Source organism: Schistocerca americana, chromosome 8 (genome assembly GCF_021461395.2).
Source record: "Schistocerca americana isolate TAMUIC-IGC-003095 chromosome 8, iqSchAmer2.1, whole genome shotgun sequence".
Lineage (NCBI taxonomy): Eukaryota > Metazoa > Arthropoda > Insecta > Orthoptera > Acrididae > Schistocerca > Schistocerca americana.
Genome location: NC_060126.1, coordinates 36,149,262 through 36,166,713, shown reverse-complemented (window position 1 = coordinate 36,166,713; position 17,452 = coordinate 36,149,262). Strand labels below are relative to the sequence as shown.

At 40.4% G+C, this 17,452-nt stretch overlaps 1 protein-coding gene across 2 annotated transcripts in view; it reads left to right on the top strand.

Annotated features, from left to right (window-relative positions):
* Nucleotides 1-15,778, top strand: part of LOC124544753 (ceramide phosphoethanolamine synthase-like) — a 78,641-nt gene extending 62,863 nt beyond the window's left edge. For both annotated transcript variants that reach the window (XM_047123416.1, XM_047123415.1), the window contains exon 6: nucleotides 14,063-15,778. In XM_047123416.1, coding sequence (XP_046979372.1) covers nucleotides 14,063-14,469 — 407 coding nt within the window. In that variant the 3' untranslated portion in view covers nucleotides 14,470-15,778. The remainder of the gene's footprint in view (nucleotides 1-14,062) is intronic.
* The last annotated feature ends 1,674 nt before the right edge of the window (nucleotides 15,779-17,452 follow it).

Sequence of the window (17,452 nt, the reverse complement as noted above, 5' to 3'; positions counted from 1 at the left end):
TTCTCTGATGTAATGAGGGAGTTACGTGAGACTCCAAAGTACAAAGTTGGTCCCACTCGGAGCCGAGTGGTGCTAACTGATGACAGACCGCACAACAGCAAGAAGGCGTGGTCCACAGTAAATAAATTATTCCACAACCCCCATGAACCTGTAAGATTTAGCATTGTCACTGCAAATGAAACCACTTCTCAACTTCTACTTAATGGAAAGTGCAGCAGATTGAGGGTTGTTGATAAGGTAACAGGTGATATAAAATGAGAAACTGACAGCATCAGCCATCCTATCACAACCAAAGAAGTCACTAGTGGTATCAGAGCTCTGAAAGGTGGCAAAGCTGTCAGGGTAGACAATGTACTTGTAGAACGGCTAAACACATTGGCAAAAGAGGTACTGACTGGCTCTGCCAAATCTTAAATAACTGCCGAGAAACGTTTGTGAAGTATCCCATTATGGAATGGTGCACCCAGTAAAGAAATTGGTGCCCAGGTAGCACTGAACAACAGAATTAACTTCTCTAAGAAAACAATAAAACATGAACAATGGAAACTGAATCTCTATTAAAGTATGTTGTGGTGGGCTGGCCAGCTGGCATAGGGATACACGGAAGTGGCCAGTGCCACGTGGTTTTGCTGATGCGAAATAGTGCCAGCTGTGTCTGGTGATTGTCACACCAGTCTTAATGTGGCAGATGACACAGTGAAATCGAACAGCATCCGTTGCAAGTGTCTGACGGGATGCCAACGTGCAAGGCATTGCTCTGTGGTGAGTGTGCCGGGTCATCAGGCATCAGCTGTACACGGCATTGGGCAGAAAATCACAAGATGACTCAAAACATTTTCGGCCAATACCTTTACTCGGCCATCCATTCAAGCTATTTGAACAGACCCTTTTAGCCCGGCTCATCCCACTCATAGAAGATAAGCTTATTAGAGAACAAGCCAGCTTGCAACTTAGGCAGTCTTGCCCAGGGTAGATTTCGGATCTTACCCAGCATATTGATGATGCCTTCGAGAAATGTCTTGTTATCAGTGTTGCTTGTGTTGACCTCAGTGTGGCTTATGACATGTTAAACACCAGGAAATTTCTCCCAAAATTGTTCAACAAATCAAAAGATTGTGGCTTTATGAAGATCACTGCAGAGCTGCTGTGTTAGTTTTCAGAACACCAAAAGTCAGTGGCACAAAACAAAACATGCTCTTTTCCAAGAACATGTTCATGCTACCGCACTATTTAACTTGTACACTGATCAATCATTTAACAAGGCTTCCACCTCATTTATTTATGCTGACAATATGACCCCCTCTACCCAACCTGCAAGTCATTTGAAGGCGTTGAAAGACAACGTTCATCTGCTCTTGATGTCTTGGGACAGTATTAAAAGACCAGCAGCCTGAAGTCAGTCAGCACTTTCAATCTCCATAATAAATAAGCTGACGGCAGGTTAAAAAGTCTCATGGCTGGGAACTCCTCTGTTACAGCGCTACTGCTAAATACCTGGGGAAGTCTGACATTCAGAGAACATTGTGACAATGTCAGAATGAAGGCCATGACACGAAACAATATTGAGACATGGTATTTACTGGTACTGAGGAAAATGTGAAAGGGAGGACCCACCAGTGTAACTTTTTCACCCTACTGTTTGACAATATATAATCATAATTATGTTTTCTTCACAAATCAACAAATCTGTGAAATGAATAAGCTTTTACAAGAGAAATCAAAACAAGAACAACATGATAATAATTACAAGGGCCTGGACCTGCAGCCCGCCCATTATTGGGTGAAACAGCAGTGTTTACTACTGTGCTGGACACAGTTTCTTTTATTAAATGCCCTTCTGCAACACATGAAAACATATATGTAATATTGATGACAAGGGTGTTTAAACTACTTGAACAGATGTAATATTTACTTATTTATTTAATTTGGAAACTGTATATTGAAAGGTTTGGGGTTTAGATGCGGACCTGTGCTTAAAGGTTAAACAAATTAGGAAACCATTATGACAATGATAAGGCTTGCTTCAAAGCGTGCAACCTTTCCATTTCAATCTGCAACCAAGGTGTGACTGGATCCCAACCTTTCCCTTTTGACAATCTTATTGTGGCTAAAGCCCGGGTAACAGTTGGCTTTTAATATGTCAAAAGTTAAATTGCTTCTCAGTTATGAAGGCTGCTCTGAAGGAACATTTTAAAACATTATGTATGAGCACTTACTACAAGACATCTCACTCAGGAAAACCACAAGATCCAGTTAAAAATACACCAACAATGACCCGGTCTTTCAAAGACAGGAACACACACCTTAGTACAGCAGGTAGTTCAGATTATCTCAAATACAATTACAATCAAGGAATTGAACCATTTAACATGTAAATCTAACAAGCCCCCTGTTTAGCGGCCACGTGTGCCTTGGTACAATTGTTCTGACTGTGTTTCCGACCAGGAGCTGATTCATTAATCGGATGTAAACTAGAAAGGAAGGGCAATATAATGTCAAACACATTTTCAAATGACAGCTAGTGGCTAGTAAAATACTACGGCCTATATTTACAACAAAGGGCCACCTGAGTAAAACTCTGAGGGTCGGGTACAAACCAGAAAATAATTAGGTCGTCAGGTAGACAATGACATCAATCACCACAAGGATTACAGAATGTTACACTCCTTTATCAGCAAGTAACTCCATGGATCTATGGTGCATCATGACGGTTACTGAATGGTGCCAATCACAGCCAGGTAGAAGGGGGCAGCCAAGCCCGAGCGGTCATCAGACACAAATGTTGCCAACCAACCGATGGAGTGTCGGCTTGCAGCTTGTAGTCAACACTGACCCCGGTGAGGTACTCCCGTAGCATTACTTTGCGCAGGCCCTGCTTGCGTAGCTCATGGCTTCGACCACTCAGACCTTGTGACTCCTCTTGTTGCAACCCTACCGCCAATCCCTAAACTTGGTGCCTCCTCTCTCGGGCCAGTGAACCTGTATATATATCGGCAAGCAAGGAGCTTATGAGGACACAACCCACAGATACCACCTCTTCCTCAGAGATATTGGCAGCAGGGCTGCAAGAGGGATAGTCGATACTACCCTTGAGCTAGTGGCGTCAGACAGAACAGTCTACTAACTTAATGGCGCCATCTCTCAGATATCTTTAAAAAAAACTCAAAGGTACAAGTTGCCGGGCAAGCCCACATCTACTTAGGATGTTGGCTCTTGCCTTGTGCTACTCAGCAGGAGAATATGCTTCTCCTGTGTGGTACCAATCCTGCCACTCAAACCAGGTTTATATCACTGTTCACGAAACTTACTGCAAAGTGACCAGGATGCTTGACACCACCTCCAGTTGAGAAGATTCAGGTTCTGGCTGGAATAGCTCTACCTGGTATCACACAGCAACAGCAAAATCTGAAAGGAACAAAGTCAGCACTGATGACCCACCCACTTCATGGGCATGAAAGTGTTGCTTGACATCTTTGCAGCAGGAAAAGTTTCATCTAAAGTGCCTCTTCCTTAGTGAAGTCTAAGGTAGAAGACAGGCTTCAACACTGGCAGGAAAGAGTTAAAAGTGATTGGATACCACCAACAGAGGAGCTACACCCCAGGAAACAGCCTGCCATGGCCAGCAGGGAGATCACTTATACTTCGTTCATCGTAAGAATTCACCTGATGTAAACAAACACATGCACGATTATTGATCAGCAGCCATAGCTCTTGTACACTGTTGTTGTTTCGCTCTTGAATGTAGGTCCATCTTATTTATTAGATATCTTATTACTATCTCACTGTAAATGAAACTTTAAGAATCCTGATGTATTAACAACCATCAACATTTTTCTTCATCATAATTTAGCTAACTAATTTTTATTTCAAAAATTGTGTACAGCTACCATCTCTGTAAGCACTACTTGTGCTCTGATTGTCTCACTGTGAAACTGGAGGACACTGCTTCCTGCTTCATAGTGAAACACGCTCGTGGAACACCATTAATTGTTAGAAATAAGTTGTTCTTAAAGTTTTTCACAAGATTACAGAGAAAAATCACCTTTGACATTTTTCGAGAAACACAATGTGATAAATATAAGGAAGAGTATTTCAACTATGTGCGTGGTTTGATCGGTAGCGTCATAGATTTATAATTGTGTGTTGGGAGCTGTTTGAAACCCATTGCAATCTACAATATTTTTTGTTCGGTTTGAATATCTAAATCGATATGAAATTCATCACATATATGGTAATTAACTTGCACTTGACCATCATTTTTTTTTTTTTTTTTTTTTTTTTTTTTTTTTTTTTTCCGAGATAAATGCACATTTTCTAGTTTCTAACTACATATTGCACACAAAATTCTGGTTTTCATTGGAGATACACATTCTTAATTATCTGTATTTTATAAAAGGTTGTTGAAGTTAAGAAAACATTACAAAATTTAATTTTTTAGGGAAAAATTAAAAAAAATCAAATACTCTTTGTTTGAATATGCCCATTGTTTTGTAAGACAGATGTGGTCTCACATGAGCCAGAGTGATAAGCATCGTAGAAACAAGGAAAACAATTTTCATGGCATCGAGCACACTGTACAAATACCGCATTTTTACAGTTGTTACTTTATCATTGCAATCGGAACCCAATGGAATTGATCTGCAGCCAAGTTATGGGATTTGTCATGAAAAATAACAAGACAGTTAAACTGCCAAACATACTGGGACTAATGCATGAAGCTTTGACACACAACTGCTGAGCGATGGTGAAATGCAGAACAGCACATCATAAAAGAGGAAGATATGTGGACTTTCTGGTGGCTTGGGATTCTGTTGCTGATTGCCTTGTTATCAACGTAGCATTAGTGAAATCTATTCCTCAGAGTCTGATATGGAAGGAGTTCAGAGATTACCAGATAACTGACAGTAATACCCTCAGTGAGGTCAATATTTAACTGCTTTGTGAAATCCCAGCAGTGTGCTTATATGCCACATATAGCTCATACAGAAAAATTCTTTGTTAAAGTCAGTTATTTTCACCAGCCAAGGAAGTCGTTTCTGAAAGTATTTGTATGGCGTGTAGCCATGTATGGAAATGAAACGTGGACGATAAATAGTTTGGACAGGAAGAGAATAGAAGCTTTCGAAATGTGGTGCTACAGAAGAATGCTGAAGATTAGATGAGTAGATCACATAACCAATGAGGAGGTATTGAATAGAATTGGGGAGAAGAGGAGTCTGGGGCACAACTTGACAAGGAGGGGGGACCAGTTGGTAGGACACATTCTGAGGCATCAAGGGATCACAAATTTAGCATTGGAGGGCAGCGTGGAGGGTAAAAATCGTATAGGGAGACCAAGAGATGAATACGTTAAGCATATTCAGAAGGATATAGGTTGCAGTAAGTACTGGGAGATGAAAAAGCTTGCACAGGATAGAGTACCTTGGAGAGCTGCATCAAACCAGTCTCAGGACTGAAGACAACAACAACAACAACAACAACAACAACAACATTTTCACTGTTCTTGTTTTTAATTACAGCACAGTGTTAGCGAAGACTGAGAGCGTGTTATACTTTCCATCATATCACCTAAGAAGTGTACTGCCTGAGTTTTCCCATTTAAAAAAAAATTTAAACAATGTTCAAAACTATATCATTCTCTACTCGTCTTTCTTTGTCTGTACTGCAACTGTTCACACCATTCCTGTCCAAGTTAAATGTGCCAGTAAAGCTGTTGTCCTATATTATTGCTGAGTCAATATATTTGTAATGCACAGCGTAAAATGTAACTTCATTATCGTACTTGACTATACTCAAGACAGCTTAGTTTCCACTCCATGTGAAACAAAATCATATGAGGTTACAGCAAACACAGAAGAATGCATAGTGTAATGTTTACGTCAGGTTTATTCTTGTGATGAACTGAATATAATTGTCTTTGCGGTGGGCATCGGCCAGAGTAAAACTGCACGTTAAAATGGGGACTCGGTGATAGTGAAGCTGCGTCCTGTGCATGTCGTGTCGAGGAGACAATGATCTATTTCCTCCACTGTCCTGTTTACACCACCACCTCATGCACTGTGACACAAGACAATCTGGCATCAGGAAGCCCAGAAGCAGTGCACCTTGCTCAGGCTCTACACATCATTTAAATGGTTGTCATTGACATGCTAAGATGATGATTTAATTACACACCTCAATCAGGTAAATGTAACAAGCAATACAAATCTAGCAAGTCTGGACACCATAAGTATATGCACAAATATCCCCATTAAAGAAGTCATTCCTATCATGGAGTCCAAATTACAATAGCACTCTCGCCTAGAAATGCAAACCCATAACAAATTCCTCATTTTGCTGAGGCTCCCCTCCCTGCCCGGGGGCTCACCACTCTTTGGTAAGTTTGTGCTTGGACTTTGCAACACCTCTTCCCTTTCAGTGTTGCGTGTCTATACTTCCTTTTTTCCCCTACCGTAGGGAACATATCTGTGACATTTTCAGGAATGTGTTCTGAGGCTTTGATAGCACGACATCAGAACAGCTCACCTGTCTTTCCTTTCTTTCTTCATCTCATACTGTCCCTCCATTTCGGTGTTCGAGGTTCCTCTATGTTTCTTCTTCCTCCTTGTATGCTCCTGAAGGCCGGCCCATGCATTTGACACCCAGGAGGTGACTGTGTAATGCATAATTCCGAGCCCCGATTGACAGATAGTGTTTGCACTTACCTTCTGGTAGAGGCAGACCCAGGGAGAGGTGATTGCCTGAGCTGTGACTTTCCCAAATTTCCAGTTGGTCCCTCTGTCAGAAGTTTGGGAGGTGTGATCTGAGGTGTGAACAATCACCTAAAGTGGGTGAGCCTACCTCCGAGGGAGCCCCCAGTTGGAAGGAGCATGCCTCGGAGATGCTGACAATTGTGATGAATTTTTGTCACAATGAGCCACTCACCTTCATCTCAGTCTCTGTCTACCAAACATAAATAAAATGAGGCTAAATATTCAGACTCTCAAAGACACACCTTGGTTCCTTGTGGTATCACATACTGAAGACGGTCAGCCCTTTGCTATGGTTAATCAGTTTTTTATTCAGAAAGGTGGTGATGCAATTGCTGGTCCTGATAGCAATTTTCAAACCCAACAATTGCTTACAGCTTCTCTCCTCCTTGGCTATCCTGTTTGTTTTGAGACCCATTGAATACTGAATTCTTCACGTGGTGTTATTTACACTCGGCTGCATGATAGTCTGACTGAGGGAGAAATCCAAACTTATCTCTTCGATCAGGGTGTCACTGCGGTCCATTGAGTAATGAAAAAGATTGATGCCACCATAGGTCGTACACACAGTATTTTTCTCGCTTTTGATCGAGCGGTGCTGCTATAGAACATGAAAGCAGGCTATGAAGTCATCACAGTCAAACAATACATTCCAAACCCCATGCATTGCTACCAGTGTCAATTTCACAACCACACTCAAATGTCCTGTAAAAACACTGCCAACTGTGTTACTTGTGGCAGGGATGCTCAAAGGGGCTATTGCCCACCTCCACCTCCCCACTGTATCAGTTGCAAAGGAGGCAATTCCACCTCATTCCAAGAATGCTCAGTGTATTTCGAAGAGTGGTTTGTCCAGGAGATTTGGGTGAAAGAAAATGTACCTTACCCTGTTGCTTGCAAGTTGTTAGTCAAAAGCCCAGTGTTTTGCCATCTGGCACTTACAGTACCACTCTTGCTATGCCTCACTCCACGAAGGATGTGGCCACTCAGACTTGTGACCTAAAATTCAGCACTGCGCAGTTATCAAATCACCCACTATCATGGTAGCATCCCCGTCTCCTTATCTTCCAGCTGTGCACCAAACCTCCAAATTTTTGCCACTGGTGGTGAAATCCCATTCTTCACAACCGGAAGTCCGGAAAGCACAAAAGGAATGCTTTCTTGAAAACTTATGTCTCTCCAGCCAACAAACATCTGAGTCTTCATTTGACAATCGCAAAAGCTCTAAAAAATCAAAGACAAACTGTCTTCTCCTTTGCCAAGTTGGAGAACCTCTTAAACGGTGTCACCACGTGATACCCTCATCTGGCCAACCTCTGTTTCACCAGTGCACACCACCAACCGTTTTTCTGCACTGGAATGTACAGGCCAACTCAGAATGCTGATGGCTCTGTGCATCTCATGGAACAGGATCCTCCAGCCTCTGTGCCCTGTAGCGTAGCCGTGAGTCTTTGAAGGCTGGCACTCGACGGCTACTTAGGTGACAACGCTTCATTTTCTTCCCCTTCTCTCCTTTTCTTGTCATGAATCTTCCCCAGTGGAATGTTCATGGCCTTAGATCCAACAAGAAGGAATTACGCCTGCTATTGAAATTGCAGCATTTACTTGTTTTCTGCCTACAGAAAACAAAATTGCATCGTTGTGACTTCTTTGACCTCCTGCATTTCTTTCTGGTCTGTGTTGACTGTTCCCCAGAGGATGAATTTCCATCTTGTGGGGAGTTGTGCTGCTCCTCCGGGATGATGATCACAGAGAAACTATCTCACTGAACACCCAGCTACAAACTGTTGCAGACCATTTTCCTCCTTTGCTTCACCTTTTCTTTGTACCATCTACATCCCTCCGTCATTTGGTGTTGCCAGGGCAGACTTCCTCCAGCTTATTGGGCCACTTCCTCACCCCTTTTTTGCTGCTTGGTGAGTTTAATGAACACCATCCTGTGGGGGCTCTTCCAGAAACTCTCCAAAAGGTGTCCTTTTATCTGTCATTCTCAATCAACTCTACATCATCTGCCTTAACACTGGAGCACCCATATTTCTTTCAGACTCCATGCACACCATATTCGCATATGGTCCTCTCGTTCTGCACTGCCCAGCTTGCACATCGTTTTGAGTGGCCTGTTCTCTCTGACATGTACTCAAGTGACCACTTCCCGTTTACTGTCTGTTAGCTAACTCCTACCCCACCTACGTGTAAACTCAATTGGTAGCTTTGTATGTCCAACTGGAGGCTTTACTCCTCCCTGGTGACATTCGCCAAACAACAGTTGTGATGACCAGATAGAATACCTTACAAATGTTAACCTTACCGCTGCAGAACATTCCATTCCTTGCACTTCATCTTTACCATGCCTTGTCCCAGACCCTTGGTGGACTGAGATGTTCCATTGAAAAATTCGCTCGCAGACATGATCTCCGTGTTTTCCGCAGCCATCCTATGATGGCACACTGTATTTGTTATGAACAGTTGTGAGAGCAGCGTCATTGCATTCTTTGGGATAGAAAAAAAAGCCAGCTGGATTTCGTTTACTTGTTCTTTTAACAGTTCCACTCCCTCTTCCGTCATGTGGGCAAACTCTGGTGGCGCTCAGGGACCAAGGTCCATTCCCCTGACCATATTAGATGGTGTCATAGTGGACCCCATTGCTATCTCCAATACCTTAGGCCACTATTTTGCAAAGATTTCAAGCTGCAGCCACTATCACCATGCTTTCCTCCATCAGAAACAAGCGGAGGAGGCACTGGCTATACCCTTCTCCACTCAGAATCGTGAATGCTAAAATGCCGCCTTTACTATGAGGAAGCTAGATCACACTCTCACTTCATCCCAAACTTCAGCACCAGGGTTGGACGATTTCCACATTCGGATATTTCAGCACTTTTCTTTAGGGGGGCAAGCAGTTTGTCCTTCATATGTACAATCATATCTGGGCATAGAGCATGTTTCCCAGATGCTGGTGCGAAGCCACTGCCATACCCAGACCTAAACCCAGTAAGGAAAAACACCTTCCTTCTAGCTACTGCCCTATTTCTCTAACCAGCTGTTTTTGCAAGGTGATGGAGTGTATGATTCATGCCCGGCTGATACATTGGCTTGAGTCCCTCAATTTAGTAACCACTGCACAACATGGATTTCAAGCACGCTGTTCTGCAGTTGATCATCTTATCACTTTGTCCGACCATGTCATGAATGGTTTAATGCAGAAATAACAGATTGTGGCAATGTTTTTTGATCTAGAGAAAGCCTAAGATACCTGATGGAGGACTGGTATCTTCCTTACTCTCAACACATGGGGCTTCAGAGACCACCTACTCCGTTTCCTTCAGGAATTTTTAAAAGGCAGAGTTTTCAAGGTACGTGTGGGTTGTACCTTGTGAGACACACTTGCCCAGGAAAGCAGTGTGCCTCAGGGTTCCACCCTGAGTTTCGTCCTCTTTGCTTTAACCATTAACGCTGTTATCGCCCGTCTCCCACCAGGCATCTCCGTCTCCCTTTTTGTCGATGATTTTGCAGTTCTCCATGGACTTGTTTCCTTAAGCAGTGTCTTCAACAATGTCTCGATCATCTTGACGCATGGAACATCAACAATGGCTTTTGCTTTTCCACCTACAAAACTGCTTGTATCAATTTCTGGTGGTGCAATGCGTTTCTTCCACCGTCTTTACATCTTGGGCCTGCTGCTCTTCTATTTGCTGAAGCTGTGAATTTCCTGTGGCTTGTGTGTGATGGAAAACTTTCTTGGGCCTCCCAAATGCCTTAAATGGATGCCTGCTGTAGCTGGTCCCTCAGTGTCCCTCAGTGTCCTACATGTCCTAAGCGGTACTTTGAAGAGAGTGGATTGGACTATTCTCCTCCATTTGTAGCAGTCCCTTGTCCATGTGAAGCTATACTACAGGTGCTTTGTTTATGCATCTGCAATCTGTCCCTCTTACGCCATCTCAACGATATCCACCACGTGGCATCCATTTGGCTACTGACGCCTTTTACACTAGCCCAGATGAAAGTCTCTATGCAGAAGCTGCTGAACCACTGCTGTCATACTGACGTGATGTTCTACTCTGCGGATACACTTGCCATTTGTCTGCCATGCCTGGCTACCCATCCTGTGCTTTCTCCTTCAATGACTCCTTTGACCTCCAGCACGGGGCATGTCCCTCTTCTTAGTTACCTCCTGGAGTTCGCATTTGGCTGTTGCTCCATCATCTTGACTCTAAGCTACCTGCCACTTTCCAGATGGATGTGAAACCTTCACCTCCTTGGCTTCGTGGAGTGGCCTGTGTTCACCTTGGACTTCATTCGCTTCCTAAGGCCACTATTCCGGATTCTATCTAGCAGTGTAAGTTTCTTGACCTTCTCTTGGAAGTTAGTGATAGTACCTTCGGGTATACTGTTGCTCTCAGACTGACCATGGTGTCAGGTGTGCCTTCTTCAATTGGCACTGACGGTTGATATCGGCTTCCAGAACACTGCTCAGTGTTTACAGCGGAGCTCTTCACCCTGTATCAGGCCACAGAGCACATCCGGCAACATAGGCTTTTCAATTGCGTCATCTGCTCTGACACTCTGTGCTGTCCATTCCTTAGTGCAACGTGTCCCGGAAAGCTGTCACTTGCTCACTTTTGATGGAGTCACTGTGACGTTTGTGTGTATTCCTGGTCACATTGGTCTGAGAAGAAACGAGGCTGCTGATACTGCTGCCAAGACTGCAGCTCTCGTACCTCGACCTGCTAGTTCTTCCATTCCTTCCGATGATCTCCGTGTTGCTGTGTGTCAGCAGGTGGTGTCCCTTTGGCATAACCATTGGTGTTCCCTTCATGGGAACAAGCTCTGGGGAATTAAACCTCTCCCAGCAGCTTGGACGACCTCCTCTTGGCCCTCTTGCCATGAGGAGATCATTTTAGCTAGGTTGTGTATCAGGCGCTGTCAGTTTAGCCATTGACATTTGTTAAGTGGTGGTCCCCCACCACTTTGTGCTCATTGTCATCAACCTTTGACTGTTTACAACTTCCTTTCCAAATACCCTTTTTTCCACTTAAGTTCTAATGTATCAACCATGTAGGAAAAGTCAGATTGCTACTTACTGTAAAGAAAACACATCAAGTTGCAGACAAGACACAATTAAGACACATACATGCTGAAGTTGGTGGTTATTTGTGTGTGCGGGCACACTTGCTCGTGTGCTCTTGTCTTTTTGTCGATCATAGCAACACGGCGAAGGACATTTAATCTGTAGTTTGGAACCTCCGTTGTCTTTACAGCGTATCTTGTGAATGTTTCTCCAAGAGGAAGTCCTTGTTCTTAGCTCTCTTTCTTTCCCTCGATTGGGCTTAATGCATAATCGTTTTTAACTCCTTTTTCATAATAGTGTTCTAAGGTTCTGACATGGGTGCATATGACCTTAGTTGTTTTTGCACCCTAAAACAAAACCAGACAGAATTTTACTCAGAACTGTCCTGGATTATAGTTACAAAAATGCCATATACAGACAGATTGATGATGTTAGTTGTGGGATCCCCAGGCGCCAGCGTAATAGCTAATATTTGCATCAACCATGCCGAGTATGGATTCTTCTCAACCCATCCCCAACATGTTCGATGAATAATCTGTTACAGAGGATACATAAGTGACTTTTGCTTCTTTGCAGTCAGACTGGCACTGCTTCTTTACAGTCAGACTGGCACTCAATTGCAATGTTTTCAACAAGAAATGAATAAAATGCACCCCAAAATCCAGTTTACATTAGAACACCACTGTGGCTTCAGTCCTCCCATTTTTATATCTGGAAATAATTTTAAGAGGTCGCAAAGTTGATTGTAACATATTCAGGAAACCTACAACAGCTAGTTCAGTTATTCATTGTTCTTTGAATTGGACAAAGCAGTGTGAAATGGCTATTCACTGTGCAGTGCTTCACTGCAGTAGTCGAGGCCCACTCGATGATCAAACATGTAGGTATTATATCTGATAGGCTTGGTAAATGACTTAGGAAAGTGGAAACTTTGTACCTTCAATGGTCTTAATAATTCCTAACTACAGCACAGCACTAGAACTCTGCTAAGTGTGCAGCCACTAAATGGCATATGACTATCTCTTATAATAGAAACATTATGGTTCAGTTTTTGTTCTGCACACTTAAGAATTCTACTTCCAGTAGATTTCTGCAGACTTTTAATGGTTTTATTGACTTTATATTATGGCATACTACTGGAACCTTGCTAAATGTAGAGTAACTAAATAGCACTGACTATCACTTTAACAGCAATAACTTTATTGTTCGTTTAGCTTTTATTCTGTGTAGGTCTCTTTAAACTGATAGCTTTTTATAGTGTGGTTTTTATCACCTATTTGTTTCCTCATTTTAATGTGTTCATTAATCCTTTAAAATTTGTCATATTATAATTATCTATGTGCCTTTTGTGTCATTTACACCACTTTATAATATTCTTTCTCCTATTCCGCATTTAAAATTATCATTCTAAATGTGAACGGTTGGGCTAGTCAGTCTGTGTCATTCACTCCTAGTTGTCCTAAAAGATGGTCATAGTATCACACCAGTGTTTTCACCGTATCTAGCCGGACTGCCGTTAAAATTTTATAAATGGTAGTTATTAGTTTTCATTATTTTATGCATACAAGTGTGTGTAAAGATTATTTTTTAGTGCACTCTGTATTTCTGTTGTTTCTTTCCAGTAGCTCAATCTGAGAGTCATTTTTTAGCCCAAAACAGGCTGTGAATTTAAAAATAAAAGCATTAAAACTGAATCAGTGATATCCATGTCTGTTAGTGAGAAATTGGCTTAAAAACATGTCATAAAAACAGATAAATGACACTGCAATAGTATTTCACTTTTTGGATGTACCAGATTTCGTGTAAAGTACCTGCTCCTTTTGATTCGTTTTATCTGTTGGTTTTTAATAATGTAGTATTGTGGTTAGTTGTCAGAGATGTTTCCTTGAAAAACTTTTTGTTAAATGTAGTCATTTTATAAACATGGAGTGTGGTATATGTTATCCAGAGGCATGGAGAATTTTTATGGTAACTTTCTTTTTAAATTTTAACTATCTGATACATTAAAAAGTTCAATTTTCCATTGACTGTGGACAGTGTGGCATCACAAGTAAACTTTAGATAGTCTGTCAACAAGTCTCATACACAAGGATCCTATAAAACTATTTTCTGAGATGAAAATGCTATATTTAACCATATTTCCTTCAGTCCTGACTCACCTTATGTGCTCCAACCCAACTTATAAGCTTAAGAACGTTTTTGTAATTTTATGAATTTTTAGTTACTTATGTATTTTTCTTTTCAGATTCACCGAGACACCAGTACTACTTACACACCTTTACTTGGGTGTTAAACATGTTTGGCATTTTCTTCATTCTTGCTGCACATGAGCACTATTCAATTGACGTTTTTGTGGCATTCTACATCACATCACGTCTGTTTCTGTATTATCACACACTGGCAAATAACCAAGCACTAATGCAGCGCGATTCAAACCGTACACGGATCTGGTTTCCCCTCTTCAGCTTCTTTGAGTCATCAGTGAATGGAATAGTGCCAAATGAGTATGAATCTCCTTTTGTGGCACTGCGTAAGCTGGCATTTTGGCTGAAGGATAAGGTTGTGTTACTTGTGACCTGGACAATGCACGAACAACAACACAGTTCAATAGCAAGGGTTCTTACACAGTTGAACACCTCAAAGAACAAGTGATTGTATTTTTCAGTTAGTCTGTCCTCCCATTCACTGCTAGCTAACTGGTGCTGATAAATACCTTTGTTGGCAAGCTTAATGTGTCAATGAAATTATGTTTTCAGGAATTAATGTGAAACTGTGTGCTCGAATAAAATTTCGAAGTGGAGTACTTAAGGTGCAAAGTGTTGGTCCTTCTTAATTGTAAGATGCTTCTGGGAACCAGTATGTACGACTGACTTTTCTTCATATAAGTACATATGTGGTTCCATTTTTAATTTATTATAATGTTGCAACAAGCTGTCAAATGTGACATCTGCAACTTGTTGATGTTCCTAGTGGTAGTCAAGATATTTGCTTGTGGAAGAATGTTTAAAAAATGTGACATTGTTGTTCTTGAGAATAATTGAATCTCAGGTGTTATTAATATATGGCTAAGAGAAATGTTATGGGGCCATCCGCTTGTTGTAAACAAGTAAATATCGTTATGTACTATAATAATGAACCATGTTCCCCTCAAAAGAATATGTTTCGGGAGAGGGTGGTGAGGCTGTTTCTATCCATTACCAAATTAGAGCAGTGCTGAAGTAGCTGAAGTGGAACTTCAGGCTTATGCATCACATCTACTGTACTGTGTTGTTCTGCAGCACAGATTGTTGCTTTTTTTGTAATGGATAAAATGAAAAGACAAAGTTTCAATGATACACCAAAGATTTTTTTAAACTTGCAGATTTCATATTGTATGTGTGCTCTTTCTCTTGATGTCACTTTATTTATGAATTGTGTTTATTTTCATAAACATTAATTTCTGTTGTGCCAAATTTGAAATCTTGAGCATCCACATGACTGGTAAGAATTTTTCTGTTTTAATTTCTGCATCTAATGCAATGTAAAGAAATTTTTGGCAAACTTTAATGTTTTAATGTGTGCTTAACATTTTATTATAGAACAAAGTGTAATGCACATACTGAAATTTATGCTATATTTTCAGCTATGAATTCATAAGACATGGGATATAATGTGGATCTGTATTGTATAAACTCCTGCAGTTTTCTTTTTATTCTCTCATATTTTTTTATTTAGGAAAAAAATGTAGTCAGAACTGTTTATATCCAAATGTTTCATGCTGAAAATTTTTAAGTTAATGGACACTGTGATACATGTTTATAAACTAAAATATTTTGTTTGTTTTTAAAATTGCTGAAATACAACTGGTTTTCAGTTATCTGATACTGCTCATAATTTTGATGTCTTACAATGTAAATCTAATGAAAAAGACTTGAGTTGTCAGCAGTATTATCTATCAGAGATAAATATATTTTATTTAATCACAGAGATTTTATATTCATTTTAAATATCTGATGTTACCCAGCCTGTAGCTTGTTAACTCAATTTGTCTGCTAGTGTCTTATTTACTTCTTATGCATTTATACCACAAGATAGGGCCACTGGTTAAGAGGTCTCAGAATTTAGTGGCTGTGAATCTGCTAATAAGAGTTCCACTGGAAATCTGTATTAGTAGTTCTTTTATTTAGTTTGTGAACTGTTTGCTCGCTTACAGTTTGTATTTTAAAAGTCAGAATTCAAAGAATTTCGTAAAAAAGAAAAAAAATGCCACTGTGCAAATGCATTCTCTTTCATGTCTAAAGCAGTCATTTTAAATGAACTTGTACAGTAAAATTGGTCTGAGTTGAGGGTCTTGTAGTACTTGGGAGATTTAATGTGATTCTGTCTGTTTTAATTATTTGGGAGTTGACCGTCTGGTTTTAAACTTTCTTTGCTTTTTGTGTTTAATTTGATTGGGAAACTGTTGAAATTGAACTTCAGATATATATGGATGGACATGAGACAGGAAAGGTTGCAACAAATTTTTCATGTGTGATTATTACTTTACGTATGAAATATTCTGTTGCAGATTAATAAAAATGAATTTCTTTGAATATTCCAAAATAATGATTCAAGTTTTACTTTTATTCAAGTACTAAAGCTTTTTGCACAAGAATGAAAATATTATTGTCCATTGAACTTAGCAAACATTTTCATGTTGCAGTGGATTTTTGTTTAACTGGATATACCCCGACTAGTTTTGAAGCATAAGACTATCTTTACTATATGGAAATATGAAAATGTGTTTTTTAAATATATATATTATATTGCTAAGCTCTCATGAAAATTATCCACTTTTAAATACACTCTATGATATGTTCAGAATTTATCACTTTTCTGAATGAAAATTTACAAAAGCTGCAGCTTGTATCCACCTGTGAGTGCACAAGATAAAATCTACTATCTCTTTTTATTGTGTGTCTGGAAAGCTGTGAAAAGAAACACTTTATTATTTTCCTTCACATCTACCTGTACCCTTTGTTGGATGTGGTCGTTATTGCGATCGTATATTTAAATCTGCCACTGCTGCAGACTGCTCACTCGCGGTGCAGCTCTGCACCACCAGTGATATCCAATAAAATGCTGAAATTTCTTAAATAAAATGGGTAATGTCTGGTGTGAACTTTGCAGTAATTGTGACAAACAGATTTTACTAGATAAATATATTTTGACAGAAACAATTAAAATCTTTAGGCACATTTTACAATCCCAGCTACAAATGGCTTTGAACATCGACTAATGACAAATGAAGACTACCTAAGAGCCTAATGCAACATCATGGGTTCCTCTCCCATTCAGTCCATGCAGAAGACAAGCAATTCTATTACAATATATTGCCTACTTATATCTTAAATAATTCTTGCACAGTCTTTGTTATTTTTAATTACATATCGTTTTACTAGAAGAAGGGATCGGTTGGTAGGACATGTTTTGAGGCATCAAGGGATCACAAATTTAGCATTGGAGGGCAGTGTGGAGGGTAAAAATCATAGAGGGAGACCAAGGGATGAATACTCGCAAAACATATCAAAGCTGATTTGTATTCTACAACATGAGACTACTACTCACATGTGGGAAGAATTCTTCTTTGATGTTTGCTGTGTAGCAGTAGTAGTAG